General features: G+C 46.5%; 1 protein-coding gene across 1 annotated transcript in view; it reads right to left on the bottom strand.

Annotated features, from left to right (window-relative positions):
* LOC115172777 (peroxidasin) overlaps positions 1–13,411 on the bottom strand; it is an 85,537-nt gene that overhangs the window by 33,679 nt on the left and 38,447 nt on the right. Inside the window, exons 6-7 of the mRNA XM_029730520.1 lie at positions 12,835–12,906; positions 6,500–6,669 (exon numbers count right to left, since the gene is read on the bottom strand). Coding sequence (XP_029586380.1) covers positions 6,500–6,669; positions 12,835–12,906 — 242 coding nt within the window. The remainder of the gene's footprint in view (positions 1–6,499; positions 6,670–12,834; positions 12,907–13,411) is intronic.

The raw sequence follows: 13,411 nt of genomic DNA, 5'->3' as shown, positions 1-13,411 counted from the left end.
CAGAATCGGCAGAATGAATACAACCCTGATCACACGCAAACAGCTCACTTTCATAGCCACATACACTACCGTTTAAAAGTTTAGGGTCACTTAGAAGTATCCTTGTTTTTTAAAGAAAAGCACATTTATTGTCCATTAAAATAACATTAAATTGATCAGAAATACAGTGTAGACATTGTTAATGTTGTAAATGACTTTTGTAGCTGTGAGCTGTGGCAGCTTCATTAAATAGTACCCGCAAAATACCAGTCTCAACAGTGAAGAGGTGACTCTGGGATGCTGGCCTTCTAATCAAATCAAAATGTTATTAGTCACATGCGCTAAATACAACAGGTGTTGACCTTACAGTGAAATGCTTACTTACGAGCCCCTAACCAACAATGCAGTTTCAAAAAATACGGATAAGAATAAGAGATAAAAGTAACAAGTAATTAAAGAGCAGCAGTAAAAAATAACTATATATACAGGGGGGTGCCAGAACAGAGTCAATGTGTGGGGGCACCGGGTAGTTGAGGTAGTATGATCATGTAGGTTAATTAAAGTGACTATGCATAGATGACAACAGAGAGTGGCAGTGGTGTGGAGAGGGGGTGGGGGGGGCAACACAAATAGTCTAGGTAGCCATTTGACTAGATGTTCAGGAGTCTTATGGCTTGGGGTTAGAAGCTGTTTAGAAGCCTCTTGGACCTAGACTTTGCTCTCCGGTACTGCTTGCCATGCGGTAGCAGAGAGAACAGTCCATAACTAAGGTAGTTGGAGTGTTTGACCATTTTTTAGGGCCTTCCTCTTACACCGCCTGGTATAGAGGTCCTGGATGGCAGGAAGCTTGGCACCAGTGATGTACTGGGCCGTTCGCACTACCCTCTGTAGCGCCTTACGGTCGGAGGCTGAGCACTTGTCATACCAGGCAGTGATGCACCCAGTCAGGATGCTCTCGATGGTGCAGCTGTAGAACCTTTTGAGGATCTGAGGACACATGCCAAATGTTTTCAATATCCTGAGGGGGAATAGGTTTTGTTGTTCCCTCTTCATGACTGTCTTGGTGTGTTTGGACCATGATAGTTTGTTGGTGATGTGGACACCAAGGAACTTGAAGCTCTCAACCTGCTCCACTGCAGCCCCATCAATGAGAATGGGGGCGTGCTCGATTCTCTTTTTCCTTTAGACCACAATCATTACCTTAGTGTTCTTGGGCACAGGCACTATGGTGGTCTGCTTAACTTCTTTGGGATAGGGGGCAGTATTTTGACGTCCGGATGAAAAGTGTGCCCAAAGTAAACTGCCTTCTACTCAGGCCCAGAAGCTAAGATATGCATATGCAAATCAATTGGTTGATTTGGATAGAAAACACTCTAAAGTTTCTAAAACTGTTAGAATAATGTCTGTGAGTATAACAGAACTGAAATGGCAGGCGAAACCCTGAGGACAAACCATCCCAAAAAAATAATATTTCATCCTACCACTGATTTCAATGGCTGGCACTTTTATAATTTATGTTGATGTATTGCACTTGTGATTTCATGAAAGTTTAATATTTATAGTAATTTAATTTAAATTTGGCGCTCTGCAATTTCACCGGAAGTTGTCGAAATGGCGTCCCACTGATCCGCAAGAAGTTAAAACATGTTGGTATTACAGACTCGGACAGAGAGAGGTTGAAAATGTCAGTGAAGATACTTGCCAATTGGTCAGCACATGCTCGCAGTACACGTCCTGGTAATCCGTCTGGCACTGCAGCCTTGTGAATGTTGACCTGTCTAAAGGTCTTACTCACATTGGCTGTGGAGAGCACGATCACACAGTCTTCCGGTACAGCTGGTGCTCTCATGCATGTTTCAGTGTTGCTTGCGTCGAAGCGAGCATAGAAGTAGTTTAGCTCGTCCGGTAGGCTCGTGTCACTGGGCAGCTCTCGGCTGTGCTTCCCTTTGTAGTCTGTAATGGTTTGCAGGCCCTGCTACATTCGACGAGCGTCAGACTCGATCTTAGCCCTGTATTGATGCTTTGCCTGTTTGATGGTTCGTCGGAGGGCATAGCAGGATTTCTTATAAGATTCCGGGTTAGAGTCCCGCTCCTTGAAAACGGCAGCTCTAGCCTTTAGCTCAGTGCAGATGCTGCCTGTAGTCCATGGCTTCTGGTTGGGGTATGTAGGTATGGTCACTGTGGGGATGACGTCATCGATGCACTTATTGATGAAGCCAACAACAGATGTGGTGTACTCCTCAATGCCATTGGAGGAATCCCGGAACATATTCCAGTCTGTGCTAGCAAAACAGTCCTGTGACTTAGCATCAGCTTCATCTGAACACTTTTTTATTGCTCTAGTCACGAGTGCTTCCTGCTTTAATTTTAGCTTGTAAGCAGGAATCAGGAGGAATTATGGAATTATGGTAAGATTTGCCAAATGGAGGGCGAGGGAGAGCTTTGTATTCATATCTGTGTGTGGAGTATAGGTGGTCCAGAATTATTTTCCCTCTGGTTGCACATTTAACATGGTGATAGAAATTTGGTAAAACTGATTTAAGTTTCCCTGCATTAAAGTCCCCGGCTACTAAGAGCGCCGCCTCTTGGTGAGTGTTTTCTTATTCCGCTTATGGCGGAATACAGCTCATTCAATTCTATCTTAGTGCCAGCCTCTGACTGTGGTGCTATGTAAACAGCTACAAAGAATATAGATGAAAACTCTCTCGGTAGGTAGTGTTGTCTGCACCTTATTATGAGAAACTCTACCTCAGGCGAGCAATAGCTTGAGACTTCCTTAGATATCATGCACCAGCTGTTGTTTACAAAAATACATTGACCACCGCCCCTTGTCTTACCAGACGCCGCTGTTCTATCCTGCCGGTACATTGTATAACCAGCCAGCTGTATGGTGATATTGTCGTCTTCAGCCAAGACTCTGTGGCTGAACAACGTTACAGTTTTTAATGTCTCATTTTTAATGTCCCGATGTTACAGTTTTTAATGTCCCGTTGGTAGTTTAATCTTGCCAGTAACTCGTCCATTTTATTGTCCAAAGATTGCATGTTTGCAAGCAGAATTGAGGGAAGTGGGGGTTTATTCGATCGCATCCGACTTCTCAGAAGGCAGCCCGCTCTCCGGCCTCTCTTTCTCCGCCTCCTCTTTACACAGATCACTGGGGATGGGGCCTGTTCCCGAGGGAGCCGTATATCCTCCGCCTCGGTTTTGTCAGAGTCATGAAAGACGAAAAAGGATTCTGCTAGTCTGTGGCGAGTAATCGCAGTCCTTATGTCTAGAAGTTATTTTCGGTCATAAGAGACAGTAGCGGCAACATTATGTACAAAAAGAGTAAAAATATTTTTTAAACAACGCAGATAAACAAACAAAAAAACAATTGGTTGGGGGCACGTAAAATGTCTGCCTTCTGCTCCGGCGCCATCTTACTAGGCAGAGTTCCTTTCTAGGCAGAGACACTGGCCTCTGTCCAGTGTCTGTGTCCTTTTGCCCATCTTAATCTTTTCTTTTTATTGGCCAGTCTGAGGTAAGGCTTTTTCTTTGCAACTCTGCCTAGAAGGCCAGCATTCCGGAGTCGCCTCTTCACTGTTGATGTTGAGACTGGTGTTTTGTGAGTAGTATTTAATGAAGCTGCCAGTTGAGGACTTGTGAGGCGTCTGTTTCTCAAACTAGACACTCTAATGTACTTGTCCTCTTGCTCAGTTGTGCACCATGGCCTCCCACTCCTCTTTCTATTCTGGTTAGCGCCAGTTTGCACTGTTTTGAGAAGGGAGTAGTACACAGCGTTGTATGAGATCGTCAGTTTCTTGGCAATTTCTCGCATGGAATAGCCTTCATTTCTTAGAACAAGAATAGACTGACGAGTTTCATAAGAAAGGTCTTTGTTTCTGGCCATTTTGAGCCTGTAATCGAACCCACAAATGCTGATGCTCCACATACTCAACTAGTCTAAAGAAGGCCAGTTTGTTTTATTTCTTCTTTAATTAGCACAACAGTTTTCAGCTGTGCTAACATAATTTCAAAAGGGTTTTCTAATGATCAATTAGCGTTTTAAAACGATAAACTTGGATTAGCTAACACAACGTGGAAAAAACAAGAGCATTTTTAAGTGACCACAAACTTTTGAACAGTAGTGTATAAACAGCTTGTTGTATTCCTTCTCACATCTATGAGCTCTCCTCCGCTCACCTTTTCCTTTTGCTTGTAGACTTCAATACACAACACATTAGCTATCTGTGACCATGCGAGAAAAAAAACAGCCTAGATCATTGTCACCATATTAGCTAAAGTAACATCATCAACTATAATTTTACCCTTATTTTTTCAGGTAAGTTGTCTGAGAACACATTCTCATTTACAGCAACAACCTGAGGAATAGTTACAGGGGAGGGGGATGAATGAGCCAATTGGAAGCTGGGGATGATTAGGTGGTGATGGTCAGATTGGGAATTTAGCCAGGACACCAGGGTTAACACCCCTACTCTTCTAGTAAGTGCCATGGGATCTTGAGTGACCACAGAGAGTCAGGACACCCATTTAACAGACAGCACCCTACCAAGGGCAATGTCCCCAATCACTGCCCTGGGAGATTGTGTTAGACCAGAGGAAAAAGTGCCTCCTATTGTCCTTACTACACCACTTCCAGCAACACCTGGTCTCCCATTGAGGGACTGACCAGTACCAACGCTGCTTAGCTTCAGAAGAAAGTCAGCAGTGGGATGCAGGGTGATATGCTGCTGGCTAATATAACTAACACATTAGTAAACCCACTACAATCATGCAGTACAGCATAGTAAGCAGTTTAGCAGTTACACCAGCGGGCACCGGTGGCAATAAATTAAAAAAACCAAAAGCTTACCTTGACATGGAAGAGTTCCAGTGTTGGATAGTCTTAGCCAGCTAGCTAACATAGCATCCTTCTGTTTGAGCTGAGAGTTTGAGTGGGCTAAACTAGCTAGCTACATTTGCTATCTAAGTAAGTGAAAGTGATAAAAAACTAAATATATATAGCTGTCCTTCCGGAAGTTGTCATAATTACTGTGTAAGGCTATGGAAGGGGGTAAGAACCAATAGCCTCCTAGGTTTTGTATTGAAGTCAATGTACCCAGAGGAGGACGGAAGTCAGCTGTCCTCCGGCTACACCATGGTGTTATCCTACAGAATGCTGTGGAGGCTACTGTAGATCTTCTTTGCAAAATAGTGTGTTTTAATCAATTATTTTGGTGACATGTGAATACATTTTGTACAGTTTTATCTAAAAAGGATAACTTTTTTAATGTTTCACTATTTTTACTTTTATGAAATTCACTAAGGAGGATGGTCCTCCCCTTCCTCCTCTAAGTAGTGTTTGATGTATTTGATACCATTCCACCTATTCCGCTCCAGCCATTACCACGAGCCCGTCCTCCCCAATTAGCGTGCCACCAACCTCCTGTGCCTCACATACTCAAATCACTTTCTCAGTTCACCCACCTCTTCCCAAACCCATACAGTCAGACAGGTGCTTGATCCAATCTCCACTCCACCCGTCCATCCATCACACACACCCAGGACACAGTCCTGATGGGTTAAGCAGATACTTAATTCTTGTGTATTTTTATTATGTGTTATTATTTTTATTTTTATTATTTTTTTACTCCGCATTGTTGTGAAAGGGCTTGTAAGTAAGCATTTCACGATAAAGTCTACACCTGTTTCAGCGCACGTGACAAATACATTTTTTATTTGCTGGCTGCAGGAGGCAGGCTGGGTTCTGGGGCTCAGAGCAGTGGCAGAGCAGTGGCATGCTACCCAGCCCAGGACCACATCTGCTGGGGCCGTGGTGAAACAACAGCTGGCTGGAGAACACAGACCATCCCCAGTAGAGACAATGCAGACAGGACACAGACAGACAGAAAGATGGAGAGAGAGAGCGACAGACAGAAACAGAGACAGACAGACAGACAGCAGGGACCCACCTGGAGAAACCCCGTCAACAGCTAAAGGGACAGGTAAGGCTTTATGTGGCTAGTGAGTTGGGGTTTCAGTGAAGTGGATGGTATGTGAAAGAAGGTATATGTGTGTTTACACAGGCCTCGGAGTGTGAGCCACTGTTTTTGCCACAGTTAAAATAGTCTGCACTAAGTGAGCGCAGGTTGACGTTTATTGTCATGAATCTAACCCTAGAGGCAGAACTGTGCAATTTCTGATAGATAGGTCCGCTGCAAAGTCAAAATTGGCTATATCGTAAAAATTAATGAGAACAAAAATTGGCTTTTTGGTCTTAATTTAAGGTTGAGTTCAGGCAATAGGGTTAACAGCGGAGTTAAGGTTAGGGTTAAGGTTAAGGTTAAAATCAGATTGATGTGACTTTGTGGCTGTGGCAGCTTGGTAACTAATCTGCAGAGCTGCCTCCAGAACAAGATTCATGACAAATGCCAACCTACTAAGTGAGCATGAGTGTGTGCGTGCATGTGTGTTGTGTGCGTAATGTGTGTGTGTGTGTGTGTGTGTGTAAGCACCTGCGCCTGTGTGTGTGTGTCCTCACCACAGTTGAGCTCCTCAGCGGTGAGTGTGGCCACAGATCGCCCCTGCAGCCGTCTGGGGTAGTCACAGGTGGCAGCAGCCTGGGCGTTGCCTGACTCAGCATACTGCTTCAACAGGTCAGCCAGCCACAGCAGCTCACAGTCACAGTTCAGAGTGTTAGAGTCCAGACGCCTGCACACAGAGCGAGAGCAAGGATGAGAGAGAAATAGAGAGACCGTGAGAGGAAGAGAGAGGGAGAGAGAAATAGAGAGAGAGAGAGAGAGAGAGAGAGGAGGAGATAGAGAGAGAAAGTTTGTGAGAAAGTGAGAGTGAGGGGAAGAGAGAGAGAATGTGTGAGAGAGAGAGAGAGAGCGACAGAGAGAGAGAGGGGTGGGAGTGAGGGGAAGAGAGAGAGAACGTGACAGAGAGAGCGACAGAGAGAATGAGAGTGAGGGGAAGAGAGAGAGAACATGAGAGAGAGAGCGACAGAGAGGGGGGTGGGATAGATTACAGTATTACTGTCTATCTCATGCCTGTTTATAGTAGTGCTCTAAATATAGCGTTTTAGCTGTTTTTAATGACCTGTTTGTCAGTTGCCGATATCTGTGTATCCTGCACCTGCACAAAGCTGTGAGATTGTATACATTATACTCTTCCTCAGTATAACTCAACCTCTCATTAATACAGTATTTTCTGTACTGTACAGTAGACAACAATGTAATATCAAACACCAATACAGGACTTCTAACTGTACATGGGTAAATAGTATGGGTAAACATTTTGACTGGTGTCAGTAATGGGCTGAGTCTGTCTGGAGTAAGTAGTAGGCTAAATCAGTCTGGAGTCAGTAGTGGGCTGAGTCTGTCTGGAGTCAGTAGTGGGCTGAGTCTGTCTGGAGTCAGTAGTGGGCTGAGTCTGTCTGGAGTCAGTAGTGGGCTGAGTCTGTCTGGAGTCAGTAGTGGGCTGAGTCTGTCTGGAGTCAGTAGTGGGCTGAATCAGTCTGGAGTCAGTAGTGGGCTGAGTCTGTCTGGAGTCAGTAGTGGGCTGAGTCTGTCTCGAGTCAGTAATGGGCTGAATCAGTCTGGAGTCAGTAATGGGCTGAGTCTGTCTGGAGTCAGTAGTGGGCTGAGTCTGTCTGGAGTCAGTAATGGGCTGAATCAGTCTGGAATCAGTAGTGGGCTGAGTCTGTCTGGAGTCAGCAGTGGGCTGAGTCTGTCTGGAGTCAGTAGTGGGCTGTCTGTCTGGAATCAGTAGTGGGCTATGTGACTGGAGTCAGTAGTGGGCTATGTGACTGGAGTCAGTAGTGGGCTAAGTGACTAGAGTCAGTAGTGGGCTGTCTGACTGGAGTCAGTAGTGGGCTGAGTCTGTCTGGAGTCAGTAGTGGGCTGAGTCTGTCTCGAGTCAGTAATGGGCTGAATCAGTCTGGAGTCAGTAATGGGCTGAGTCTGTCTGGAGTCAGTAGTGGGCTGAGTCTGTCTGGAGTCAGTAATGGGCTGAATCAGTCTGGAATCAGTAGTGGGCTGAGTCTGTCTGGAGTCAGCAGTGGGCTGAGTCTGTCTGGAGTCAGTAGTGGGCTGAGTCTATCTGGAGTCAGTAATGGGCTGAATCAGTCTGGAGTCAGTAGTGGGCTGAATCAGTCTGGAGTCAGTAGTGGGCTGAGTCTGTCTGGAGTCAGCAGTGGGCTGAGTCTGTCTGGAGTCAGTAGTGGGCTGTCTGTCTGGAGTCAGTAGTGGGCTATGTGACTGGAGTCAGTAGTGGGCTATGTGACTGGAGTCAGTAGTGGGCTATGTGACTAGAGTCAGTAGTGGGCTGTCTGACTGGAGTCAGTAGTGGGCTGTCTGACTGGAGTAAGTAGTGGGCTGAGTCTGTCTGGAGTCAGTAGTGGACTGAGTCTGTCTTTAGTCAGTAGTGGGCTGAGTCTGACTGGAGTCAGTAGTGGGCTGTCTGACTGGAGTCAGTAGTGGGCTGAGTCTGTCTTTAGTCAGTAGTGGGCTGAGTCTGACTGGAGTCAGTCATGGACTGAGTCTGTCTGGAGTCAGTAGTAGGATGAGTCTGTCTGGAGTCAGTAGTGGGCTGAGTCTGTTTGAAGTCAGTAGTGGGCTGAGTCTGTCTGGAGTCAGTAGTGGGCTGAGTCTGTCTGGAGTCAGTAGTGGGCTGAGTCTGTTTGAAGTCAGTAGTGGGCTGAGTCTGTCTGGAGTCAGTAGTGGACTGAGTCTGTCTGGAGTCAGTAGTGGGATGAGTCTGTCTGGGTGGTAGTGGGCTGAGTCTGTCTGGAGTCAGTAGTGGACTGAGTCTGTCTGGAGTCTGAGTCTGTCTGGAGTCAGTAGTGAGATTAGTGGGATGAGTCTGTCTGGGTGGTAGTGGGCTGAGTCTGTCTGGAGTCAGTAGTGGACTGAGTCTGTCTGGAGTCAGTAGTGGGATGAGTCTGTCTGGGCGGTAGAGTAAATCCTTTCTGGCAGCCTACCAGTGTGGACTGAGACTGGCAAAACACGCACGCACGCACACACACGCACACACACACACACACACACACACACGCACACACACACACACACACACACACACACACACACACACACACACACACACACACACACACACACACACAGCTATGCCACACAGCTATGCCACACAGCTATGCCCAGCTCAGTCCAAACACTGACTCAGCATGGCCTTTTTGGGAGAACTCCTCTCCTGCTGTGGGAAACTGTCTGTCTGCTCCAGAGTACAGATTGGCTGGCACTTAACTTTCTATTTATCCTTTCTTCTACTGGTCTCTTCAGGTTTCAGAGAGATTTGTACATTCCAGGAGACAGTAATATCCTCATTTAATCTGATCCCACTCTGAACATCATCCAAATCTGCGTACCGTAATAATCAGAGGGAAATATTGTTTTTGAATCCCGTTCCTCCCACGTTGCCACTTGTCTGTCTACTGTACCTCTCAACCACAGCATACTGGTTCTGGGTCCAACACATCTTGGAAGTTTTTTTCAGAGTGAGATGTTGAAAAGGAAGAAAATAATAGGGGAAGGTAAAACTCTGATCCTAATGTACTGTCTGTCCGCTGATCCTAATGTACTGCCTGTCCGCTGATTCTAATGTACTGCCTTCCGTTGATCCTAATGTACTGTCTGTCCGCTGATCCTAATGTACTGCCTGTCCGCTGATTCTAATGTACTGCCTTCCGTTGATCCTAATGTACTGTCTGTCCGCTGATCCTAATGTACTGCCTGTCCGCTGATCCTAATGTACTGCCTGTCCACTGATCCTAATGTACTGCCTGTCCGATGATCCAAATGTACTGTCTGTCCGCTGATCCTAATGTACTGTCTGTCCGCTGATCCTAATGTACTGTCTGTCCGCTGATCCTAATGTACTGTCTGTCCGCTGATCCTAATGTACTGTCTGTCCGCTGATCCTAATGTACTGTCTGTCCGCTGATCCTAATGTACTGCCTGTCCGCTGATCCTAATGTACTGCCTGTCCGCTGATCCTAATGTACTGTCTGTCCGCTGATCCTAATGTACTGCCTGTCCGCTGATCCTAATGTACTGCCTGTCCGCTGATCCTAATGTACTGTCTGTCCGCTGATCCTAATGTACTGCCTGTCCGCTGATCCTAATGTACTGCCTTCCCGCTGATCCTAATGTACTGTCTGTTCGCTGATCCTAATGTACTGCCTGTCCGCTGATCCTAATGTACTGTCTGTCCGCTGATCCTAATGTACTGCCTGTCCGCTGATCCTAATGTACTGTCTGTCCGCTGATCCTAATGTACTGCCTGTCCGCTGATCCAAATGTACTGTCTGTCCGCTGATCCTAATGTACTGCCTGTCCGCTGATCCTAATGTACTGTCTACTGCCTGTCCGCTGATCCTAATGTACTGTCTGTCCGCTGATCCTAATGTACTGTCTGTCCGCTGATCCTAATGTACTGCCTGTCCGCTGATCCTAATGTACTGCCTGTCCGCTGATCCTAATGTACTGCCTGTCCGCTGATCCTAATGTACTGCGTGTCCGCTGATCCTAATGTACTGCCTGTCGGCTGAACCTAATGTACTGTCTGTCCGCTGATCCTAATGTACTGCCTGTCCGCTGATCCTAATGTACTGCCTGTCCGCTGATCCTAATGTACTGCCTGTCCGCTGATCCTAATGTACTGTCTGTCCGCTGATCCTAATGTACTGCCTGTCCGCTGATCCTAATGTACTGCCTGTCCGCTGATCCTAATGTACTGCCTGTCCGCTGATCCTAATGTACTGCCTGTCCGCTGATCCTAATGTACTGTCTGTCCGCTGATCCTAATGTACTGCCTGTCCGCTGATCCTAATGTACTGCCTGTCCGCTGATCCTAATGTACTGCCTGTCCGCTGATCCTAATGTACTGCCTGTCCGCTGATCCTAATGTACTGCCTGTCCGCTGATCCTAATGTACTGTCTGTCCGCTGATCCTAATGTACTGCCAGTCCGCTGATCCTAATGTACTGCCTGTCCGCTGATCCTAATGTACTGCCTGTCCGCTGATCCTAATGTACTGCCTGTCCGCTGATCCTAATGTACTGCCTGTCCGCTGATCCTAATGTACTGTCTGTCCGCTGATCCTAATGTACTGCCTGTCCGCTAATCCTAATGTACTGCCTGTCCGCTGATCCTAATGTACTGTCTGTCCGCTGATCCTAATGTACTGCCTGTCCGCTGATCCTAATGTACTGTCTGTCCGCTGATCCTAATGTACTGTCTGTCCGCTGATCCTAATGTACTGCCTGTCCGCTGATCCTAATGTACTGTCTGTCCGCTGATCCTAATGTACTGTCTGTCCGCTGATCCTAATGTACTGCCTGTCCGCTGATCCTAATGTACTCTCTGTCCGCTGATCCTAATGTACTGCCTGTCCGCTGATCCTAATGTACTGTCTGTCCGCTGATCCTAATGTACTGCCTGTCCGCTGATCCTAATGTACTGCCTGTCCGCTGATCCTAATGTACTGCCTGTCCGCTGATCCTAATGTACTGTCTGTCCGCTGATCCTAATGTACTGTCTGTCCGCTGATCCTAATGTACTGCCTGTCCGCTGATCCTAATGTACTGCCTGTCCGCTGATCCTAATGTACTGCCTGTCCGCTGATCCTAATGTACTGCCTGTCCGCTGATCCTAATGTACTGTCTGTCCGCTGATCCTAATGTACTGCCTGTCCGCTGATCCTAATGTACTGTCTGTCCGCTGATCCTAATGTACTGTCTGTCCGCTGATCCTAATGTACTGTCTGTCCGCTGATCCTAATGTACTGCCTGTCCGCTGATCCTAATGTACTGTCTGTCCGCTGATCCTAATGTACTGCCTGTCCGCTGATCCTAATGTACTGCCTGTCCGCTGATCCTAATGTACTCTCTGTCCGCTGATCCTAATGTACTGCCTGTCCGCTGATCCTAATGTACTGCCTGTCCGCTGATCCTAATGTACTCTCTGTCCGCTGATCCTAATGTACTGCCTGTCCGCTGATCCTAATGTACTGTCTGTCCGCTGATCCTAATGTACTGCCTGTCCGCTGATCCTAATGTACTGCCTGTCCGCTGATCCTAATGTACTGCCTGTCCGCTGATCCTAATGTACTGTCTGTCCGCTGATCCTAATGTACTGCCTGTCCGCTGATCCTAATGTACTCTCTGTCCGCTGATCCTAATGTACTGTCTGTCCGCTGATCCTAATGTACTGCCTGTCCGCTGATCCTAATGTACTCTCTGTCCGCTGATCCTAATGTACTGCCTGTCCGCTGATCCTAATGTACTGTCTGTCCGCTGATCCTAATGTACTGCCTGTCCGCTGATCCTAATGTACTGCCTGTCCGCTGATCCTAATGTACTGCCTGTCCGCTGATCCTAATGTACTGTCTGTCCGCTGATCCTAATGTACTGTCTGTCCGCTGATCCTAATGTACTGCCTGTCCGCTGATCCTAATGTACTGCCTGTCCGCTGATCCTAATGTACTGCCTGTCCGCTGTACACAGGCAGGCAGGGCTTGTCTCTCTCACAGCCAAAGCCAGGGATGTTCAAATCTTACCTTGGGAGGTCCGAAGTACCGATGTTTTTCTGTTCTGCTTGATAATTAATTGCACCCAACTGGTGTCATAGATTTAAATCAGCACATAATTAGAGGGGAAGGAAAAAAAAGCTATGGAATTTGGCTTCGTGGTCCAGATTTGAATTTGAGGGGCCTAGACAGAGTGGTGTACTGTCGAAACACGGTTCGTATTCTCCCCCCTGACACCTCTGTGTAATGGAAGTCAAATGTTGGTGGATAAGCATTCTCAGACAACACAATAGCTGCCCTGTGCATGCACATTGTCAGTGAACTTACAGTCTCTTCATGGACTGGAGATGGGAGAAGGTCCCCAGCACGAGATGGGTAATTCTGTTGTTGTGCAAAAACCTGCAGGAGACAAAGAGAGAGAGAAAGACACAGATAATCAGATAAAGTCATAGATAATTATAGACTTCATGCTGTGTGTAATGTGTACATCTGACAGACTGTTGAGTAGGTTGACAGGGGGTGACCTCTAAAGGGATTGAACTCTATGCATAATGCCTATAGCTACAGCATGTCACAGTGTCAAGAAGCACATAAGGTTAGTGACTCATGAGGAATGTGTATATTTACTATGGATTACTTGAGCTTACTACTTTGACATTCATTCTAGACATTACTTACAGCATCAGTCCCTTTGATGTAGGCCTGCAGGCTCATATTGGGAGCCATATGTTTTTTGGAAGATGGTCATTTGACAATTTTATATCATCATTATTTTGATCTGGGTTAAGAAATATGATCAGTTTACCACACATGACATGATCAAGGCTCCCGTCCATGGCCCCTTCCTTCACAACCATACAACGATCTTACAGGAAGATTACATTCTGGATTCCTTCATTGAAAA

The sequence above is a fragment of the Salmo trutta genome, chromosome 33 (genome assembly GCF_901001165.1).
Source record: "Salmo trutta chromosome 33, fSalTru1.1, whole genome shotgun sequence".
NCBI classification, from domain to species: Eukaryota; Metazoa; Chordata; class Actinopteri; order Salmoniformes; family Salmonidae; genus Salmo; species Salmo trutta.
This window is presented reverse-complemented; position numbering and strand designations above follow the sequence as displayed.